At 33.5% G+C, this 19,865-nt stretch overlaps 1 protein-coding gene across 1 annotated transcript in view; it reads left to right on the top strand.

The window, feature by feature from the left end:
* Positions 1–19,865, top strand: part of ROBO1 (roundabout guidance receptor 1) — a 945,902-nt gene that overhangs the window by 600,730 nt on the left and 325,307 nt on the right. Inside the window, 1 exon segment of the mRNA XM_049785492.1 lies at positions 14,952–15,278. Within this exon segment, the coding sequence (XP_049641449.1) occupies positions 14,952–15,278 (327 nt within the window).

Here is a 19,865-nt window from a genome sequence, read left to right as displayed (position 1 = left end):
TCCTGGCTCTCAGGGATTGCTGGCTGTATGTCATGCCAGGGATCAAACCTGGGTCAGTGATGTGCTGACCCAGTGAAATCACACTTTCTGCTGTTCTGTCATTCTGACTCAACGTTGTACTTAGAATTTCTTAAAAATTAGTTTGTTTGTTTTTTTTGGCCCCCATCTGGTTGTGCTAAAATTAAACCTGGCTGTGCACACAAGGATCACTTCTGGCATGAGTTGGGGTGTTACTTCGGCTCTTGGTACGAAATCCAAGCCAGTTGTGAGAAACACTACCCTTTGGTACCATTATTCCAGGCCTTGAAACAGAATTTTGAAGGAAGGTGTTGATCAGAATAAACAAAACCAAGAAGACATTAGGTTTTGCAAGACAATATGTGACATTGGAAAAAAACAGGTGCTTAATATTTATAACCAGTTATCTGTTCTACATATTAAATCGTAGAAATATGCTACAGTAGTATTTTAGAAGAAAATTATTCCAGAGACCTGTAATTTATAGATGAAAATGATATAATTTAGCATTTCAACAAGGTGGTAAATGTTTTATTTATTGCAACGAATATGAAAATTATAAAACGGGTGGAGAGGTGGCACAAGCAGTAGGGCATCTTTTTTTGGTTTTTGGGTCACACCTAGCAGCACTTGGGTTACTCCTGGCTCTACACTCAGAAATCGCTCCTGCAGGCTCAGTGGACTATATGGGATGCCGGGATTCGAACCTTGTCTTTCTGCATGCAAGGTAAATGCCCTTCCTTTAACCCACTCCAGTCTGATAAAGGGAAAAAACAATTAATAAATACTTAGAATCTTGAGAAAACTCACAAATATATAGAGAAGTATCTTTTATTGGAGAAACACTTCTTTTATTTATGTTTAACATTGAAAAGAAAATGCTAGTAGTAAGAAGAAATAGTTATTTGCTATTTTGATATGTGATATCTGTGTCATTTATTTCAGGAGGCTTCATTTTAGTAAAACTTTATTTGCCTTTCAATGAGAACATTATATCAATAAACTATTAGCTATAATCAATAAAACAATATGCTAATTAAATAAATAAAAGTAAATAATATAAAATTAATAACAGAAAACCTTGATGTCTCATTCCTCACCATGTAAGACTGGAAAAATACCTATCATGTTGAGATATTTTGCCAGATACTATAGATAAGTAAAAAAAAATTAAGTATATTTTTATTACTTAATGGAGACTATTATTAATAAGGAGTCTCTCAGTTGTTCAAAGCTAGTCAACTATAAAGTGAATAATGTTTCTTTGTGCCTCATAGCCTAGAAATTAGCTTATAATGATATTGAAGAAAGTATAATATTAGATCTATTTGGTTCCTAAAAAGAAAAGGCAATTGATACCATTTAATTGTTCTGAGTTAATATCCAGCCTTTGAATTTCCATTGATCACAAAAGGCATGACCAAGCAAATATGTGCCAGAGGTTTAATCTCAAACAGACTTTCTACTTTTCCAGGAAAGTTTATTTTTGAGCTTAAGGTTTCTTTTTTCCTCTTTCTATCTTACATGCTATACATTTACTTCCGTTGCTTAAAGTTCTGCATGGACAACTCTTACTAAATTGTGTGTGTGCTCACAGAAGGTTGTCTAAGTTATGTATGTATACATATTTAAAATCTATAGTTTCACTTGAATATCTTTTATTAGCTTTTAATCTTTAATAATAGGAAAAACCACCTAGTCCATGATCTACTCGCTCTATTGAATCAGCTATATCCAAGATATACCTTGTAGAGCATGACTACTTGTCAAGTGAAAATATGAATACTACAAGTTATTAAGCATCAAATCTTAATATCTTGTATGCTTTTGGGGGAACATACCCATAAATGCTAAGGACATAGTGTGCTACTGGGGATTGTACCTGGAGCTCTAGCATGCAAAACTCTGCACCATTTCTCTGACTTCAGTATTTTTCAAAAATGTTGTTGACATTCACCCAGTAATAAAATGAAATATTCATTATGAAAATAACAGGAACATTCTATCTTAGTTAGGAACTAGGGAAATTTAAAGGGAAGGAAACAAAATCTAACCATTTTCAACTTTCTCTTAGAAATTACATTAAGATTTTTTTCATATAATTTTTCTTGGTCTTGTCTTCTACTTCTTAATCTTTTTTCTTCTGCTATAATTGTACAGTTTACATTCTGTAAAATGTATAATACTTTCAGGGTATTTAAGTCTGTCAGAAGGTCCAGGGACGTCCTTCATGTAATCTTACACAGCATGTTTTGGTGGTTCAGTGCAAAAGCTGAGTGCTGGGGATTACTGGGGCCACCACATTAGTGCTAGGGGCCTTCGGGGCTACACCTGGCAGTGTTTGGTTTGGTCTGATGGAAACCCTGTGATTCCAGTGATCCTTTTTTGTTGATGTTTTGTGTTTTGTCCACATCCAGCATTCTTTTTTGTGTTTGTTTGTTTGTTTTTATTTGTTTTTGGGCCACACCAGGTGATGCTCAAGGGTTATGCTCTGGCTCTGCGCTCAGAAATTGCCCATGGCTTTGGGGACCATATGGGATGCCAGGGATCGAACAGCGGTTTGTTGCAGGTCAGCCTCATGCAAGGCAATCGCCCGACTGCTGCACCATGCTCTGGCCCCCACATAGAGAATTCTTATAAATTCCTGGTTCTGCACCCAGTGGTTTGGTTTTCAGGGCTTTTTCTTCTTCTGCACTTAGGGATCACTCCTAAAGATGCTGGGAACAAATAAGGGCTGCCAAGGATTGAACCCAGGTCAGCTACATGAAAGGCAAACAACCTACTCACTGTATTATCATCTCTTTAGTATATGAGCTCTTACTCTGAATGGTTCAAACTTGGGCATCTTCCATTGCTTTCAATTGGCAGTAATTCTGGACTCCTTTCCACTATGCCAGCTTCCCTGAAGGATTTTCTCATCTTCATTTTTTGGATGTACTGTGTTTATCTCTATTTCCAAATTATTACTAAGTACATTCGGGGATCACTGACAGTTTTCTTCTTTTATCATTTGATCAGTCATTCAATAAATATTTATTGAGTAGCTGTGAGTGCTATCTACTTTTCTAGACATACTGGGCATGGAAATAGTTCAGATATATTCTACCTAATTAGTGGCTAAAAACAAGCATATTATTATTACTCAAATGTTTTAAAGAAAATTATTTTATGGATTTTCCCTTTAATTTTTAAATTTTATCTTTATTTTGGTTTTGGGGCCACTCCTGGCAGAGTGCAGTAAACCATATGGAGTGTTTATGATCCAATGGGGGTCAGTTATGTGCAAAGTAACTTCTTTAACATCTCTACTATCAGTCTCAGTTCATTCCTTTTACATTTATCTTGTTTGTCCAAAATGATAAATGTATATGGACATCATATCACCAGAATGTTGTTAGTTTGCTTTGCTTTTGGACCACACCTGGTGCTGCACAGGGCATATTCCTGGCTCTATATTTAGGGATTATTCCTAGTGAAAACAAAGGATGTTAGAATTAGGATAAATATTTTTGTAGTTCTTATTAAATTTAGAGTTATATATGCTTATATTTTATGTATGCTGTTTATTTCCTTGTTATATTAGTGGTACATAGTTTTTTCCCCTCCTGTCAAGTATTTGCCTAATGATTTCTAGGAAATTAATGTTGCTAAATAGATTTTAAATTATTCTTCAAATCTCTTTGTGTTATATATTAAGTGATTAGAAGCTAACTGCCTCTTACCACATTAAATGCCTCTTTTAATTTGTAAGAACTAATTTGAATATAATGAAAGAAAAATGTGCAAGATACAGAGTGAAAATGCATTTGCTTTTTTCTTTAGTGATGCTTATTTCTGTCAAAGTACTGAGTTTAGGAATGAGTGAAGTTGACTGCATTCCAACAGGGATTTCTCAGTAATCTCTTAAAAGGTTCTTTTAAGTGTTTTGTTTTACAATAGTCTTTAGATAATTATCTTTAAAACTGCATACTTTACAATTGCAGATATCAATAATTTACCTAAATTCAAATATTCTCTAATTATGGTTCACCTATGAACAACAAACTTAAGAGGTAAATTTGAAAGCATTTTAAGGTCCATTAGTTGATTTTAGTTTATTGACTCCTTAGTAAATGATACTGTTGAGAGTCCATGAAAATCGAATGTCATTAGAGAAAAATATTTAATTATTTTTAATAGTTTCTGCATAATAAAGGAATCATGTACATTTAATTTATGACAAAACTTGTTTTCAAACAATCAACTGTAGATAGTTTTAGTGTACCCCTCCCCCAACTTCGGTCAAATATATTTCATTCAAATTTATATTCTCAACAAGTTTGGTAAGCAGGATTATTTTATTTCATGTAGTTATGTGGAAATATTCACTACTTCAGTAAGAATTCTAGTCATGTCTTATGTGTGCATTGAGACCAGAGTTTGCTGAAATTTATAGCATGTGCTAATTCCATATTATTTATATAGAAATAAAGTGTGGATTACCACTTGTCTTCAATTTGTCTTAATGTGTCATAAATCTAATATTAGGGTTTTTATATTGCTATATTTCCATTACAATAAAAATTTTCCTAAGACCACCCAGGTGTGGTTTTCACAGTTTAAAGTATTGTTCAAAATCTAATCTGTGGAAGTTATTCTAACAATTGACTTAAAGCTGTCATATTTTTATATCTATATATTTTAGTTTAGTAAGGTATACTTTAGAAAATAAAGGTTTTTAGTCAATTATACCTGAAATGTTCTTCTGTGCAGTTGCAAATTAGTGATTCTTGTTTGTAATAAAAAAGAAAAGAAAGCTTATATGATTATTCACTCGGGTGCATTTAAGAACATTAGTGTCTTTTAAGTTTTAAAAGTAACACATGATAGATCTTTATAAAATATTTTTTACAAGGTATTACAATGCTTTATTAGATTGTTTTAGAGTGATTCAACATCTGATGATCCTTAATCAAACATGAAATTGGCTGTTTCAAGTGGCCTTGTTTTGTTTTGTTTTCCTTTTCTTTTGAATGATGTTTTGCTAGTATTATGCCAGATTCTGCCAAGAGCTGTGAAGGCGGAAATTATTTTAAATTAAATTCTCAACGGAACAATTTAGTTTGTAATTTTCTGAAACTCAAGGGGGAAATAATTGATTTAATTATAAATTAATAAGAATTTAATATAATTCAGGATTGGTGAGAAGAATCAGAAAATCCAACTTCAGACTTTATCCGGTTTCCAAAATTCTGTGTTAATAGTTTCAACCAAAAGGTCAAAGTGATATTATTTTAGCATTAGGCATTTTGCCAAACTATTATTTATAGGAATTAATTTTATGATCATTTTACAGAGGAAGAAATATTCAGGGATATTTATGTGTCAGAATTAGTACAGCTGGCAAAGAGTGGATGACGATTTGGATTCAGGCTAACTGAAATAAATCCTTTAGATTTAATAAACTCTCTCATTAACTAATTGTTTGTTAGCTAAAGTTTAATTTTTCCCTCATGCTATTCCTTTCATCTGCAGTATAGTTTCTATGACTGCTGCCTGCCCTTGTATAGCTTTTATTTTGCTATATTATTCTGATTTGTATTCCTTTCTTCCTTGGTAAATTGTATGTGACCTCTGTTGAGGTCAGATATTTTTCAGATACTTTGTAGTAACAATTCTTAGCCTTATTTCAATACTCTATAGGCAAAATATACAGGTAAACTGTTGGATAAGATAACTTTGGAATTTAAGATATGTAAAGGTTTTTGTTTACAAAAGGTCAAATCACCCTATTTGCATGTTCATTGGGGAATTTCCTCTAGGGCTAATAGGAAGCATAAAAACAGCTAAACAATTTCAATACTCCAATCTATTTAGCTACAGCTCAGAGTGAAATCCTGTTTGATTTGAGTCAGCTGAGGCAATTTCTGTAGTTAATTCCCTAGTAGCTCAGCCATGTTTGGGTTTCATCACAGCAAAGTCTCTTCTACTTAGAGTTCATATTATTAAAAATGGAAGGTGGTGAGAAAGCAATATGGTTTCTAAAATTTAACTTATGCCTCTGCCGTTCTTTCTTGAATCTCTAGGGATAAAAACCATATATTAGATTCTATAAAAATATTACAAACTCTAGGGCTTTGGCATTGGAATTCTATTTTGTCTCATTTTGGTTATTATTTTAGATAGCAATACTGCCTATGACACTCTGGTTAATATTGGGATAATTATAAATTTTTTGCATGAAAATATTTTTCCCCTAATCTTTACGTAGAATTACTATCAAGGAGAATTAGGATGAAGCAAATTATATATATGTGGAAAATGGAAAAAAAATCCATTAATCACATAGGTGGCTTTGTTTGTTCCTCTCCTTTTATATAATTGCGGAGAAAACTAAGTGTGTTTTTAGTGAATTGTGGTGATTTTTGGAGAATTGTTTTGGAAAATGTGTATAATTGAAATAGAATATTTAAAAATTCACATTATGTTGTTTTTGTTTGGGATACCCTGATGATTTTCAGGTACTCCTTCTCAGATTGGTATGGGGGTGATTGCTCCTAAGCTTAGGGGATCTTGTGTTAGGGATCAAAGCTTTTTTTTTTTTTTTTTTTTTTTTTTGGTTTTTGGGCCACACCCGTTTGACGCTCAGGGGTTACTCCTGGCTATGTGCTCAGAAATTGCCCCTGGCTTGGGGGGACCATATGGGACGCCAGGGGATCGAACCGCGGTCCGTTCCTTGGCTAGTGCTTGTAAGGCAGACACCTTACCTCTAGCGCCACCTTCCCGGCCCCCAAAGCTTTTTTTAATGTATGAACATATTTATTTAAATTTTTTATCAATTAATTACATATTTAAGGCCCATGGTTACAAGGCTATTCATAATACAATTATTTTCCCCCACAAATACAAAATTATTCATTAATGAGTTTCAGTCATACAATGTGCAACACCCCTCACCAGTGCATATTTCCCACTACCAATGTCTCCAGTTTCCTTCCTGCCCTCCCCAGGCCTGCCTACGAAGCAGCAGGCAGTTTTCTTCTCTCTGTCTCTATCTCTGACTCTCCCAAACCCACTTTTATTTTATTTCTCCTTCCTTTTAGACACTGTAGTTTGTAATATTGTTACTAAAGGGGATGTTTATCACTTTATCTCCTTTCAGCACCCAGTTCTTGTTAGGGATTGAAGCTTTTCAATGCAAAGGATGCCCACCAGCCCACTGAGCTATCTCTTTGGCCCCAAGTCTACATTGTTACTGAGAAGAGTTAATGAGTGCTGTCTGTATAGTTTAACAAATATCTTTTTGTAGGCAGAAATTCTGACAGGAAAATTACCGTATTGGTGCTCATGATAGGATTTATGTTAGTAATTGGAGGATGTCTGCTTTGTGAAATGTAAATGGAGCTTAAAGAAAAAAGGTTACACAGCAAGACTCTTTAAGTATATAGTTTTTTTTTAAAGAATAAATGTAGGTATGTTATCATGGAAGCTATATATACCCCTGCCCCCACCTTGGACAGATGTCACCAAATTGCCTATTAATATTCATTGTGCATTTGTCACTTTGTCAGCTACAGAGATCTTTCTCTAATGCTTTTAGGAATTTCATCAGCATTCGTACACAGCAAGGTGTTTCAATATGGTATAGTAACACAAGTGGACATTTCAATTCTTTTTAGGTTTTTAAATTTCCATACCAAAGAACATGCAAAAGGCAAAGGATCAAAACCAGACTTTACTAATAAAGTAGCTTTGTCCAATTTACTAAGAAGAAACAGACTTGTAAACACAAACAAAACTCTGAAACAAATTATTCCTACTATGCTGAATAAGTTTTATATTGTAGTTTATATGGGTTTAAAATAATAAAAGTATATCTATCTATCTATCTATCTATCTATCTATCTATCTATCTCTCTCTCTCTCTCTCTCTCTATCTATCTATCTATCTATCTATCTATCTATCTATCTATCTATCTATCTATCTATCTATCTATCTATCTATATTTTTTTTGGCATGCCTTCATAGAATCAGTCTCTCCAGTGGTTACTCTCTAGTATTTCTGTAAAAGTGATGTCTTAAAGGAGGGAACGGTTTATATCCAACTTGGAGTTTGGTTTCCTCATCATAAATCTCATGTGACTTTGATACATTTCCTTGAAATACTTAGCACTTACGTGTATATCTTTTTCCAGCTGTGGTTGTATAAATATTTAGATATTTCAGTCACTGATGTTTATATTTTCTCTTCCAACCGGGCAGTTGTTGAAGGAATCCTGCCCTGCCCTTTTCCCTGGTGTAGCCCTTGCTTGGAGTCAGGCCTTTTGTATTCTCAAAGTCCTACCAGGATTCTTGAAGAGGGCAACAGACATTATCTTGCTAGTTTCTTGTGCAAGTTTCATCCTTTCTTCTTTTGTCTTTTCAACTTTGAAACTCGTATGTTGCCTGTGCTTAGTGTGATTAAAACCTAGAAGCTGCTTTTGCCAAGTGTAATATAAAAGCTTTTTTATGCTTACATTAAAAAATAAAAACCCCAAATTTGCATAACTAGAATGGTTGTACCAGGTGACTTATGAGAAACTCAGAATTTATCATTGAAGACAGAGTTTATTTTTAATACTAAAATCCTTTTATTTCATTTTTTTGTTTTTTTTGTTTTTGTTTGTTTTTGGCCTACAACTCATGGGTTGCTCCTGACTATATGCTCAGAAATCGCTCCTGGCTGGGGGACCATGTGGGACACAGGGGGATCATTGAAAGGTCTGTCCTAGATTAGCGCGTGCAAGGCAAGCACCCTACTGCTTGCGCCCCTATAATCTTTTTCTTAAAAATATTTTTTTTAAATTGAATTACTTTGATATATACAGTTACAAAGTTGGTCCTGGTCGAGTTTTAGTCATACCCCACAACAGTGCCCATTTCCCTCCATTCATATCCCATTTCCTTCTCCTCCCTTGTCCTAGTCTATGTCAGACACTTCTCTTTTTCTGTATCTCTCTTACTTTTTCCTTTGAGACAATGTGGCTTGCATTCTTGTTAATAAAGGGGTACCATGCATATCAGCACCTTCCAGCACCCAATTCTTGTCCAGAGTGATCATTTTCAACTATCATTGTTATAATAGTCCCTTCTCTGCCCTAACTATACTTCCCTGCTTTTTTTGGTGACGAGCTTCTTATCATGGACCACTTCTCCTGGCCCTTGTCTCTATTGTCTTTGGGTATTATCATATTATCTTATATTATATATCCCATAAATGAGTGCAAAGAGACTTTTCATGAGAGACTCAGTAACTTCTTTGTATCTTTATCTGGGGAGTGAGGAAGAAGACCTATGCTGACTTTACTCAGGGATCATTCTTTGCAAGACTTGGGAGACCATAGGAGGTAATGGGGATTGAATCTGGGTCAGTCACCTGCAGATAAGTACCCTATTCACTTACATTATACAATGTACACTGTACACTATACACTCTCCCGCCTTCTAACTTGTGGTGCAAAAGATTGCCATTTCTCCATGTTTTCTCTTAGTACTCTTTTGAAATATGTATACTTTTCTCTATTTCAGGGACTCTCAAAAAAAAATCTTTTTGAGAATGTGGCCTTTAGTCATTAATAGAGGAGAAATTATGATTCTTCAAACTATGTTGGTTTCCCTCCAAAAAATCTGAGAACCAGTGATACTGCATTTTGATTGTCATTCAAAGCAATTATATATATAAATATATTTTATATATAAAATATATATAAATATATATATATTATTGAGCTCTGAAATTATTAAAAGCTGTTAAGATAGTACATAGGCAAACTCTAGCTTTTTTCTCTAATACCATATGGTCCCTTTAGCGTTACTGATGTGGCTGTGAAGGCGTCAGTCGCCTCTGTGGTGAGCTCATGTAGTGCCTGATATTTCTGGGTTCAAGCAGCACTGCAACCTTGGGTGTAACATTGCACTGCTGCCTCACTTGAGCAGGAATTGCCATAGGGATTCTGGGGCCTCCTTAGCACAATGTGGGACTTCCTCAAAACCCCCCAAAACAACAAAAAATCTTATAATATAAGGCTGTTTACTAAAGCATGCACACAGAGCAAATAACACTGTACCAAGAACAAAGCCTTAAAAGCCCCATTTGTTCATCATCAAGATCTCTATTGAGCTAAGTGACTTGAAATCATATGGTTTCCAGTTACTCTGTGTATGCACTGAGAAAGACCAACAGATGTCATCAAGTTTCACTGCTTCTTGCTGTTTTAATCATCTTCATTAAAAAACTGAATCAGAAGGAACATTTCCAGAAATAAAAATGGACAATGCATGTTACTCTGTGAAGTTAAATAATTAAGCCTAGCAGTGTTATAGAATCATTGCAGAGTCAAGTTTTGAATTTGCACCAGGATTGAATGGACTCTTAATGAATACCAATACTACCATCTTCCAGCTGAATGACATATGGATACCAGTTCTGAGAACACCCACTGTATAAGGATATTGTTCTGAAAAGGGAGATGATGGATTGTTAAAATTAGTTTTCAGCTTTTAACTATTTGAACTTGGTGATCAATAATGATATAAGAGTATTTTTCTTTATTATTGATTTATTTCTTTATTGTCATACCGCCCATGTGTGCTCATGGGCTACTCTTGGAAAGTTATTTGGGGCCCATCTTTAGAGGTGCCTATGGCATGCCCAGGACTCTTGGATTCAAAGCTCATGCTTCAATGCTTTAGCTATCTCTTTGGCTTAGCATTATCATTTTTATAATAAATGTTATTTCCTTTATAAATTTTAGTGATTCCCTTAATAGTTATCATTCAGAAAAAGTTATTACCATTCAGGAATTTGAAGGTTATTTTCCCAAAGGCTTTATGTTGTGAGAAATGGAAAATTTCTTTTAAAGATTCTGTATTACAATAACTCATTTTATACTAACCTTATTAAATCTTTTTAGCTGTTATATTCTAATAAGTTGTTGGTTTTGTTTGTTTGTTTGTTTGTTTGTATTCTTCAGAAGCAATGTTCATTAGAATGTTCTGAAAAAAGAAACAACTCCATGGGCAAATAACATTGAACTGTAGTACCTATCACACCATTTTTTTCTGGTGCATCAGAGTATACAATAACACATAATACCATATATACAGAGTATACAATAACAATAATAAAATTCCTAGTAATTAGATTTTTTATTTGTGATTATTTCATATCTTCTAAGAATTTTTCTGTTGAGCAATTTTGGAAGTTTTATCTTCAAGAATATAGAAATATTTTTATTACTGTGTCTTGTATTAAATGCTGCAATGCAAACATCACGTTGAAAAATTGGCCCTGAATTCTAATTCCCCAAAGTCATGTTGGCAGTGGTCCAGGTGTATCAGGCTGCAGGTAAAGAGAGTTTTAAGCTCCACCACACTTTAGTGGAGCCTGGATAATCTCCAGGTTTTGTAATTGGCCGTTACTTCCTCTCTACACTCTCCCTGGACAGTTATATTCTTTCCCATGGTTTACTCAGCTCGGTTCTCATGTATGATTTCAACAGATTTTTTTTTCCTAAGGTCAAACTTGAATATGCAGTAGGGACCTAGTTCTCTTCATTTGGATATTCTAGAATGCCCCAAACTCTTCATATATCATATTTATCATATATCATATATCATATTGAAGAAAACATCTCTGTTCTTTATCTCATTAAATCTCTCCTCTCTCTGTCTATGTCTTTGTCTCTCTCTCTCTCTCTCTCTCTCTCTCTCTCTATCTGCCTCTCTTTCTTTCTCTCTCTCTAGTGTGTGTGTGTTTATAATTTATTCTCTACCTTTCTTTAGATTTCCCTTTACTTACTGGATAGTTCAAAGTATATATCTTGGATTTTGGAGCCCATTTTTTCTTTGTTTCTCCTTCATCCTATATATTCCCATATTCCCCCACATTATCATGAAGCAGTTCTTGTTGATTTTGTAACCATATCTCTAGGTTCTTCCCTCTGTTTTCCCACTTGTCAATATCCAAGTTTAAGTTTTTAGAATTTATTACTTGAAGAGTGTAAATGTGTCCAAACAAATTCCATCTAGGTTTAGCTTCCAAGAGTTAAGTTTCATAGTACCAAGAGTGAGCATTTAAAACAAAACAATATTTAGTCTTGCCTTCAGTTAGTTTTTATAATTGAGGCTGGATGGACAAACCTTATTGCTTAATATCTTTACCTATTTCTCAGTCGGAGATGCATGTTATATTCAGGCAATACCAACATCCTGCTGGTTCCACAATTGTTCCATATGTTCAAGTAACTTTACCTCTGAGTGAATTTTATTTTTCTTTCTCATTCACTTTCCAAGACTCATCTCAAGCTTCACGTTTTAAGATTCCTCTTCTGTCTTGCTCAGACATTCTAAAGGACCCATGCTTATATTCTCAGCACAACTTAATTTTTATCTGAAATGTGCTTTCAGAATTCAATGAAAGTTGCACTTATTAAATGTACCCCAGGGCTGGAGACATAAGTCAAAGAGAATGTGATTTTGCATGTCATACATTTTGCCTCCTGCACCACATTGTCTCCTGAGTACCACTGGAAGTGACCTTTGAGTAGTCAGGAGTAACCTCCAGATACTATCCAGTGTGGCCCCCCCAAAACAAAATATAATTGAAAAAAATCCTACATATTTCTCCCAGCTGTTGATCTATACCCTCTATAATTACATTATCTCATTCCCTTTCTAACTACTGAGAAGGGAAAGTTGATGACCTATTACAGTGTTTTATTTCTGACTCTTCATACCACTGAACATTACATAACACTGAACACATAGCATTGAGTAATCTAAAAATCCAAATTGAATATTATTTGGCTTCAATAGAGAGTTTGTGAGAGTACTCATCTGAAAAGTAATTTCCTGATTATTTTTTCTCATTTGCCTCATCTTTTAGTCCCTCCTTTCTTCAAAGAAGTTATGTTGTATACCATGAAGTAAACTAAGGCTATTTCTTAACATTTCAGATTAAAATGTTCCTTTCGTTAATGGCATCTATAAAGAAATAAGACATTTTAGTTTCTAATTTATTAAAATTGATTTCACTAAAAATTGATTTCACTAATTACAAATTAGAAATATAAAATAAGTAAATTCAATGGAAACATATAATTTAATAGAGTTTAATAGATTATGTATTACAGTAACAAAAATTCTTAAAAATTCTCTATAAACTATATGATTAATATGTTTAGATAGTTTCATTTAAACTGGTTTCTGTGCACTTAATTCATTTTTTATTTATTCAACAAATTTCATTATGCATATATAGTATATGCTAAATTCACTTCTAGAATAAACAAAATTGTGAGCACTAGCAAATACCTATATCACAAAGTAATGGAAAGGAGAGGGCAGTATTAAGGTCATCAAACAGTTTTGATTTAAATGTTAAATATGCACAATTTTACCAAGGATTCCCATATAATACTGTTTAATTTTATAAAACCATGTTTATTTTGTTGTGAAAGACCAGACTACATAGAGATTTGAAGAATCTTTGGTATAATGTAGGGTAAGATCATTTTGAATTTATACTCTATGGCAGGTATAAGCCTGTGGAAGGAAGTACAGTATATTTGTGGAACTAATAGAAAATTTGGGTGAAGACAACAGAGCAAGTATGATCTGGAAAGCTAGATTTGTTAGATGAACAGCTCACTGCCTCTTTAAGGTCTTATTAAGGACTTTATCTTAAGAGCAATGATTTATTTTAAGAGCACTGAAGTAGGCTAAGGCCCAGATTGTATTTGCATTTCAAAGCCTTCCTCTGGTTAACATTGAGGGGCAGTCTTTAGGAGTATTCCTAAATCCTGGTGGGAACTGATAGCAGTTTGATCTGGGTAGATAACTGGTTACAGAAATGAAGATAATGAGATTAATTTGAGAAAATTTGGAGAAGACTAGTTTCTCCTGGGTTTATTTCAGGTTGAAGCTGGTTTAAGATAAACAATGAACTTGGGAGTATTAAGTTTGAGGAATATTTAAGAAAATTTCATATCAAATGTAGCAGTAGCAGCAAATTAATAGGAATACTACAAATAAGAAAACAAGCACTGAGTATATTTAAATGACACAATTCTCTTAACTGAAACTCAAAGCATGGAATGTAACTCCTTCATCACTTTTTTTTCACATAATAGTATATCGCTATTTCACTCAATGATGTGACATTTTATCTTTTCAGTGTACTAAAATTTCACCATATTTGCCACTAGTAAAATTAATTTACTCATAAAATGAGGAAGCTATTATATATATGTGTGTATATATATATTATATATATGTATATATATATATTATATATATGTGTGTATATATATATGTGTGTATATATATGTGTGTATATATATTATATATATGTATATATATTATATATGTGTGTATATATATGTGTGTATATATATATTATATATATGTGTGTATTCATATATAAGTATATGAACTTAGGAAAATGTGAAAGGCTTTATAAAGAAAATCTTGGTCTTACTTATTATTTAGTGAATGCTTTGTTAAACTGCTGATTGATACCAGTTAAAATATTGATTTCAAGAAACTATGCCACTATTTGTCACTCAGCAATTCTCTAACTCATTTCTCTGGGAATACAGGCGCATATATGGTGTAGTAAACAGTGAGAGGGCTTCTGAAAGAATTCATGGACAGGCATTTGAAGAGCAGATGGACTTTGTTTGGGGGATGTTTAGGCAAGCACACTTTCTAAGTGGATGGTCAACAGGATTCAGGAGTTAGCAGGTTTAGTCAAATGGACAACAGAGGGATTAGTTAGCATATTGGGTAGGCAAGGTAAATGAGCTTTATGCAGTATTTAAATTGAGCCTTAAGCCTAGACTTTGGAAATCCGACTTTTAAATGTCTTCAGCAAGTCATATGAAACTTTTATTTCTTGCCCTTTCTTCTGCAGGCTCCCGTCTTCGGCAGGAAGATTTTCCACCTCGAATTGTTGAACATCCTTCAGACTTAATTGTGTCCAAAGGAGAACCTGCAACTTTGAACTGTAAAGCCGAGGGCCGCCCCATACCCACTATAGAATGGTACAAAGGGGGGGAGAGAGTGGAGACTGACAAAGATGACCCACGCTCACACAGAATGTTGCTGCCAAGTGGATCTTTATTTTTCTTACGTATAGTCCATGGACGAAAAAGTAGGCCTGATGAAGGGGTCTATGTTTGTGTAGCTAGAAATTACCTTGGAGAAGCCGTGAGCCACAACGCATCGCTGGAGGTAGCTAGTAAGTATAATGGGGTTGACATTGGCTGGGGGTAGCAGAGCGGGGATCTTTTGCATTGATGCTAACAACAAATTTCAACCCACAGTCTTTTGCTTTAAATTTATGAATCAAACCTGTATTTTTATGCATTTCTTCTATTTTGCGTCTCAGCTGGCAATTCAAACAGATTTGGAATTTACACTATGTTGCATTATTTTAATTTTGAATTGAAGCTTTTTCTTTTGAACATTTTTATTGAAATGTATTTATTCTCCCCTTGTGTTGCTTTTAAATCTATTGAATGGAAATATGTTTCTGTAAAAGAATAGTAGGGCACATGTTTCATTTGTCTTCATTAAGAGAAATAGTTTCAACTGGGGGAGCGGATTTAAATTAGGCTCTGTTCTGCAGTTGCTCACATCCCAGCTGGACTTGGGTAATGCCCCTCTTTTATGGGAATTGTTTTTCTGTCTGTGCATCTCTACTTTTATCTTTCCTGTTTTTAATCTCTCTTCCTCCCTTTCTTTCTCTCCTGTATATGCTTTCTAAATAAAACTATTTGCTTCATTAAAAAAAAAAAAAAACAGGGCCGGGAAGGTGGCGCTAGAGGTAAGGTGTCTGCCTTACAAGCACTAGCCAAGGAACGGACCGCGGTTCGATCCCCCGGCGTCCCATATGGTCCCCCCAAGCCAGGGGCGATTTCTGAGCACATAGCCAGGAGTAACCCCTGAGCGTCAAACGGGTGTGGCCCAAAAACCAAAAAAAAAAAAACAAAAAAAAAAAAACAACACCAAAAAATAACCAAACCAAATATTTCTGCTATACACAGCAATAGTTTAACTGTCTAGTAAGAATTTTATTAGGAGTAAAATTTATTGAAACACCATTTTTGTAGCTTATTTGAAATGATGTCAAGAAAGTGTTGTTAACTAATAATTCAGTCATTATATCTAAAATAAGAGATGCATATTTTTTTAGAATGAGAACTGTTTCTCATTGAGAAAATTTCTTTTTTTTTAGTAAGCATCCTCAAGCCAAAATATTTTATTCTGGATGTGTATATGTTTATGTAACAGAAATTGTGAAATTACATAAGAAATAGACAAGATTGAATTAATTACATAAAATTGCACCTGACAATGTATATGCTCTGCATATATTTCATATTTATATTTTCTATGATAGATATTTTGAGATGATTTAAGTTAAAATTGATAATGTAATCAGCCTTCATGCTTTTCTATTATTTTCAACATTCATCTAGAATGTATATATGTATATATAAATAAAAATAAAACCATAGATTTTACAAAATTACAGACATAAAAAGTCATGCATAGGTAGATAGTCTAATTCAATCAAAAAAAATTTTTTTTTTTTTTTTTTGGTTTTTGGGTCACACCCAGCGTTGCTCAGGGGTTACTTCTGGCTGTCTGCTCAGAAATAGCTCCTGGCAGGCAAGGGGGACCATATAGGACACCGGGATTCGAACCAACCACCTTTGATCTTGGATCGGCTGCTTGCAAGGCAAACACCGCTGTGCTATCTCTCCGGGCCCTCAATCAAATATTTTTAATGTGAAATAAGCCCTAGGGAATTTATGATGACATTCATAAATTCATGAATTACTTAAAAAGGACAGTGTGTCAAAGATGTATGAGCATAACACTTAACATATATAGTATAAAAAATGAGCAGCCCATTTAAAACTGTTAGAAATGGCCATTCTTACTTTTTATAATACTAAAATTGAACCTCAAGTTTATATTTCTTCGGTCACTATTAATTGGTGGCAAGTTTATTCTATTTTCTTTGTTTTTAATTTTGCTAAAAGTATTAGAACTACATCATGGGATATCTAAAAAGTACTGTCACAATAGAAGTGTATTTTGCTTTTTCCCTTTTGTCTTTTTCTTAAGCTCAACTATAATTAAGTGTAAATCAAAAGAGCTAAATTGTTCAACCTTTGTATATAAGGACTTGGGTTTGGGTAAGCTACCTTTCAAAGTTAGAATTTTAGTACATTTTACACTTTTGACACATTTATATTCAAGACTAATCATTATATTGTGAAAATAACATTAGTATTTGAAAACAGATTTAGAAACTCAGGGAATATTATGTTGACGACTTAGACCAACTCCTATTTTTGGTATGCAAGTAACTGAAGATCAGGAAGTAAAACCAGAGTGATTGTTTATTCTCTGGAGTTATAATTCCTTTTCAATGAAGTGTGTACCAACAGAAATATCAGCGATCACCTCATGTTTCTGTTATTTGCTACCCTTCTTGCATTCTTATTATCAGATTAAAAAAATGATAAGATTATAGATTGAATAGAAGCTTTAAATGCTAACTCTCCACATCTTCCTCTTCAAAACACCTCTAGTTTTACCTCAGATGATCAAAATACCCTTAATGCACTAGGATTTAGAAAACTGTCTTTTCTAATCTGGCTTTTGTGTAGATATTTTAAAAGACATTTTCAGTTTCCAGTTAAGTTCTTTTTCTAGTTAGACACTCCATTACCTTGAGAGTCCATTATAGAAAAGCTCTTTGAGTCTTAGTCAACAAATAAACCATCATGGAATTGAAACTCGACATAAGGTCATTATATAGTCTTTTACTGCAAAATATTCAAATGCATAGTCTAGGAAGGCATAATTCACAAATTTTAGCATGATAGCCATGAGTAAGTCTCTAAAATACTTTCTTATTCAGAATATTATATTTACTGCTTAAATATAATCTATGAAAGGATTTAAAGATCACATTAAGTTAAATTTGTAGATTTGAGATAAGGGTATATATAAATATTGTCTATTAGTCAAATGTAGCTTGGTATTATAAAGCTAGTAATATTATGAGTGATTATTTGAAGTGTTGTAAAAAGGTTTGATGCTGTTTGCTTTGACTATTTTTAATACTTGTTATTTATAGTTATTGGAATTATATTTTTTATTGGGTACATTTTATTATTCTAATGCTTAAGTTATATGGGAAAAAAAAGTCATCTGAAGTTAAAATACATTTTTTATAATTAACAATGTTTGGAAAAGTAATATAAATTACTTTGGTGATATAGAAATCAATATACAGTAATGTCAGTTGTTAGGCAGATTGCTGTTTTCTTTCACTATTTTAAGATTTGCTTTCATCCTAACACCAAAGTTAGCCTTTTCTATATTATATGAAAAATCAGGGGTGGGCAAAAGAGAATGGAGAGGAAATTTAAATTGTAGTTTCCCTAATTTAAGTCTATGAACTGCTCTTATAGTTTGTTAGTTTTTATTTTTGTGCTAGAGAATATTGCTATATTCCTCCCTTCTCCACTTTAATTTTATTATCAAAATTTCAATAAGAACTATTCTTATACTGTCCAAAATATAGGAAAGCAAAGTTTTAATCTAAATTTTAGTGAAAGCTGCAGCCCAAAGTAATAGCATTAACAAAATGTCTTGAGGCCACAGAATTGCACAGCACAGTTGTTGGTAATGCTTTTAAAAACATTTATCTGTGTTTTAGTTGCCTTTTACCGAAGTTGTACAGCTGTAACAACAACTGGATTTTTTTGGTTCTAACTAGTGTTTGTCTCTCCAGCGTTGGGGAAAAATTATATGGAATGTGATTTGTAACCTTTTTATAGTTATGATAATACTATCATCCATTGCACTTTTAATATTTCAATTTGAAAAATGTTCCCAAATGATGATATATATTGGGTTTCTTTAGGATTGTTTTTATTTTTATTTTAAGTAAACTTATAGCCACATTAGAGTCAGTTAGAAGCACTAGGTTTTTCGAAGTGGTGAAATCTGAATTGAAAACTTAGTTTTGATAAAATTAAACATATATCACAAGATGATAAAATCAGAAAATTTGGTTAGTAAACAATATATAGTAATCTTTTTATTTTGTTTTGTTTTGATTTTGGGTCACACCCAGCAGCGCTCAGGCTCAGGGGCTACTCCTGGCTCTACACTCAGTAATCGCTCCTGACAGGCTCAGGAGACCATATGGGATGCCAGGATTCGAACCACCATCCTTCTGCATGCAAGCAAATGCATTGCCCACAAGTATTCTCCCCTATTTAGTAATCTTTATACCTAAAATTTTCACTTCCAATATTTTGGAAGTTCAAAACTTAATTTACTGTTAACCGCTTTGTAACTTGCAATCCACCAATATCATAATGGAGATAATTTAATATAAATAAATTAGAAGATAATGCTTTATCTAAATTTTATGGAAACTCAATTTCTTTTTTTAATATTAATATCTTTATTTAAGTATCATGATTACAAACATGTTTATAGCTGGGTTTCAGTTATAAAAAAAGGACACCCCCCCCTTCATCAGTGCATCATTCTCACCATCAATGCCTCCTACCCCTTGCCTGTATTTGAGACAGGCATTCTATTTCTCTCTCACTGCCATTGTCATGATAGTTGTCAGTGTAGTTATTTCTCCAAATAAACTCACCACTCTTTGTTGTAAGCTTCATACTGTGGGCTGGACCTTTCAGTCCTCATCTCTATTGTCTCTGTGTATTATTACAATAATATCTTTTATTTTTCTTAAATCCCATAGATGAGTGGACTATTCTGT

This window comes from Suncus etruscus, chromosome 13 (genome assembly GCF_024139225.1).
Source record: "Suncus etruscus isolate mSunEtr1 chromosome 13, mSunEtr1.pri.cur, whole genome shotgun sequence".
Lineage (NCBI taxonomy): Eukaryota > Metazoa > Chordata > Mammalia > Eulipotyphla > Soricidae > Suncus > Suncus etruscus.
This window is presented reverse-complemented; position numbering and strand designations above follow the sequence as displayed.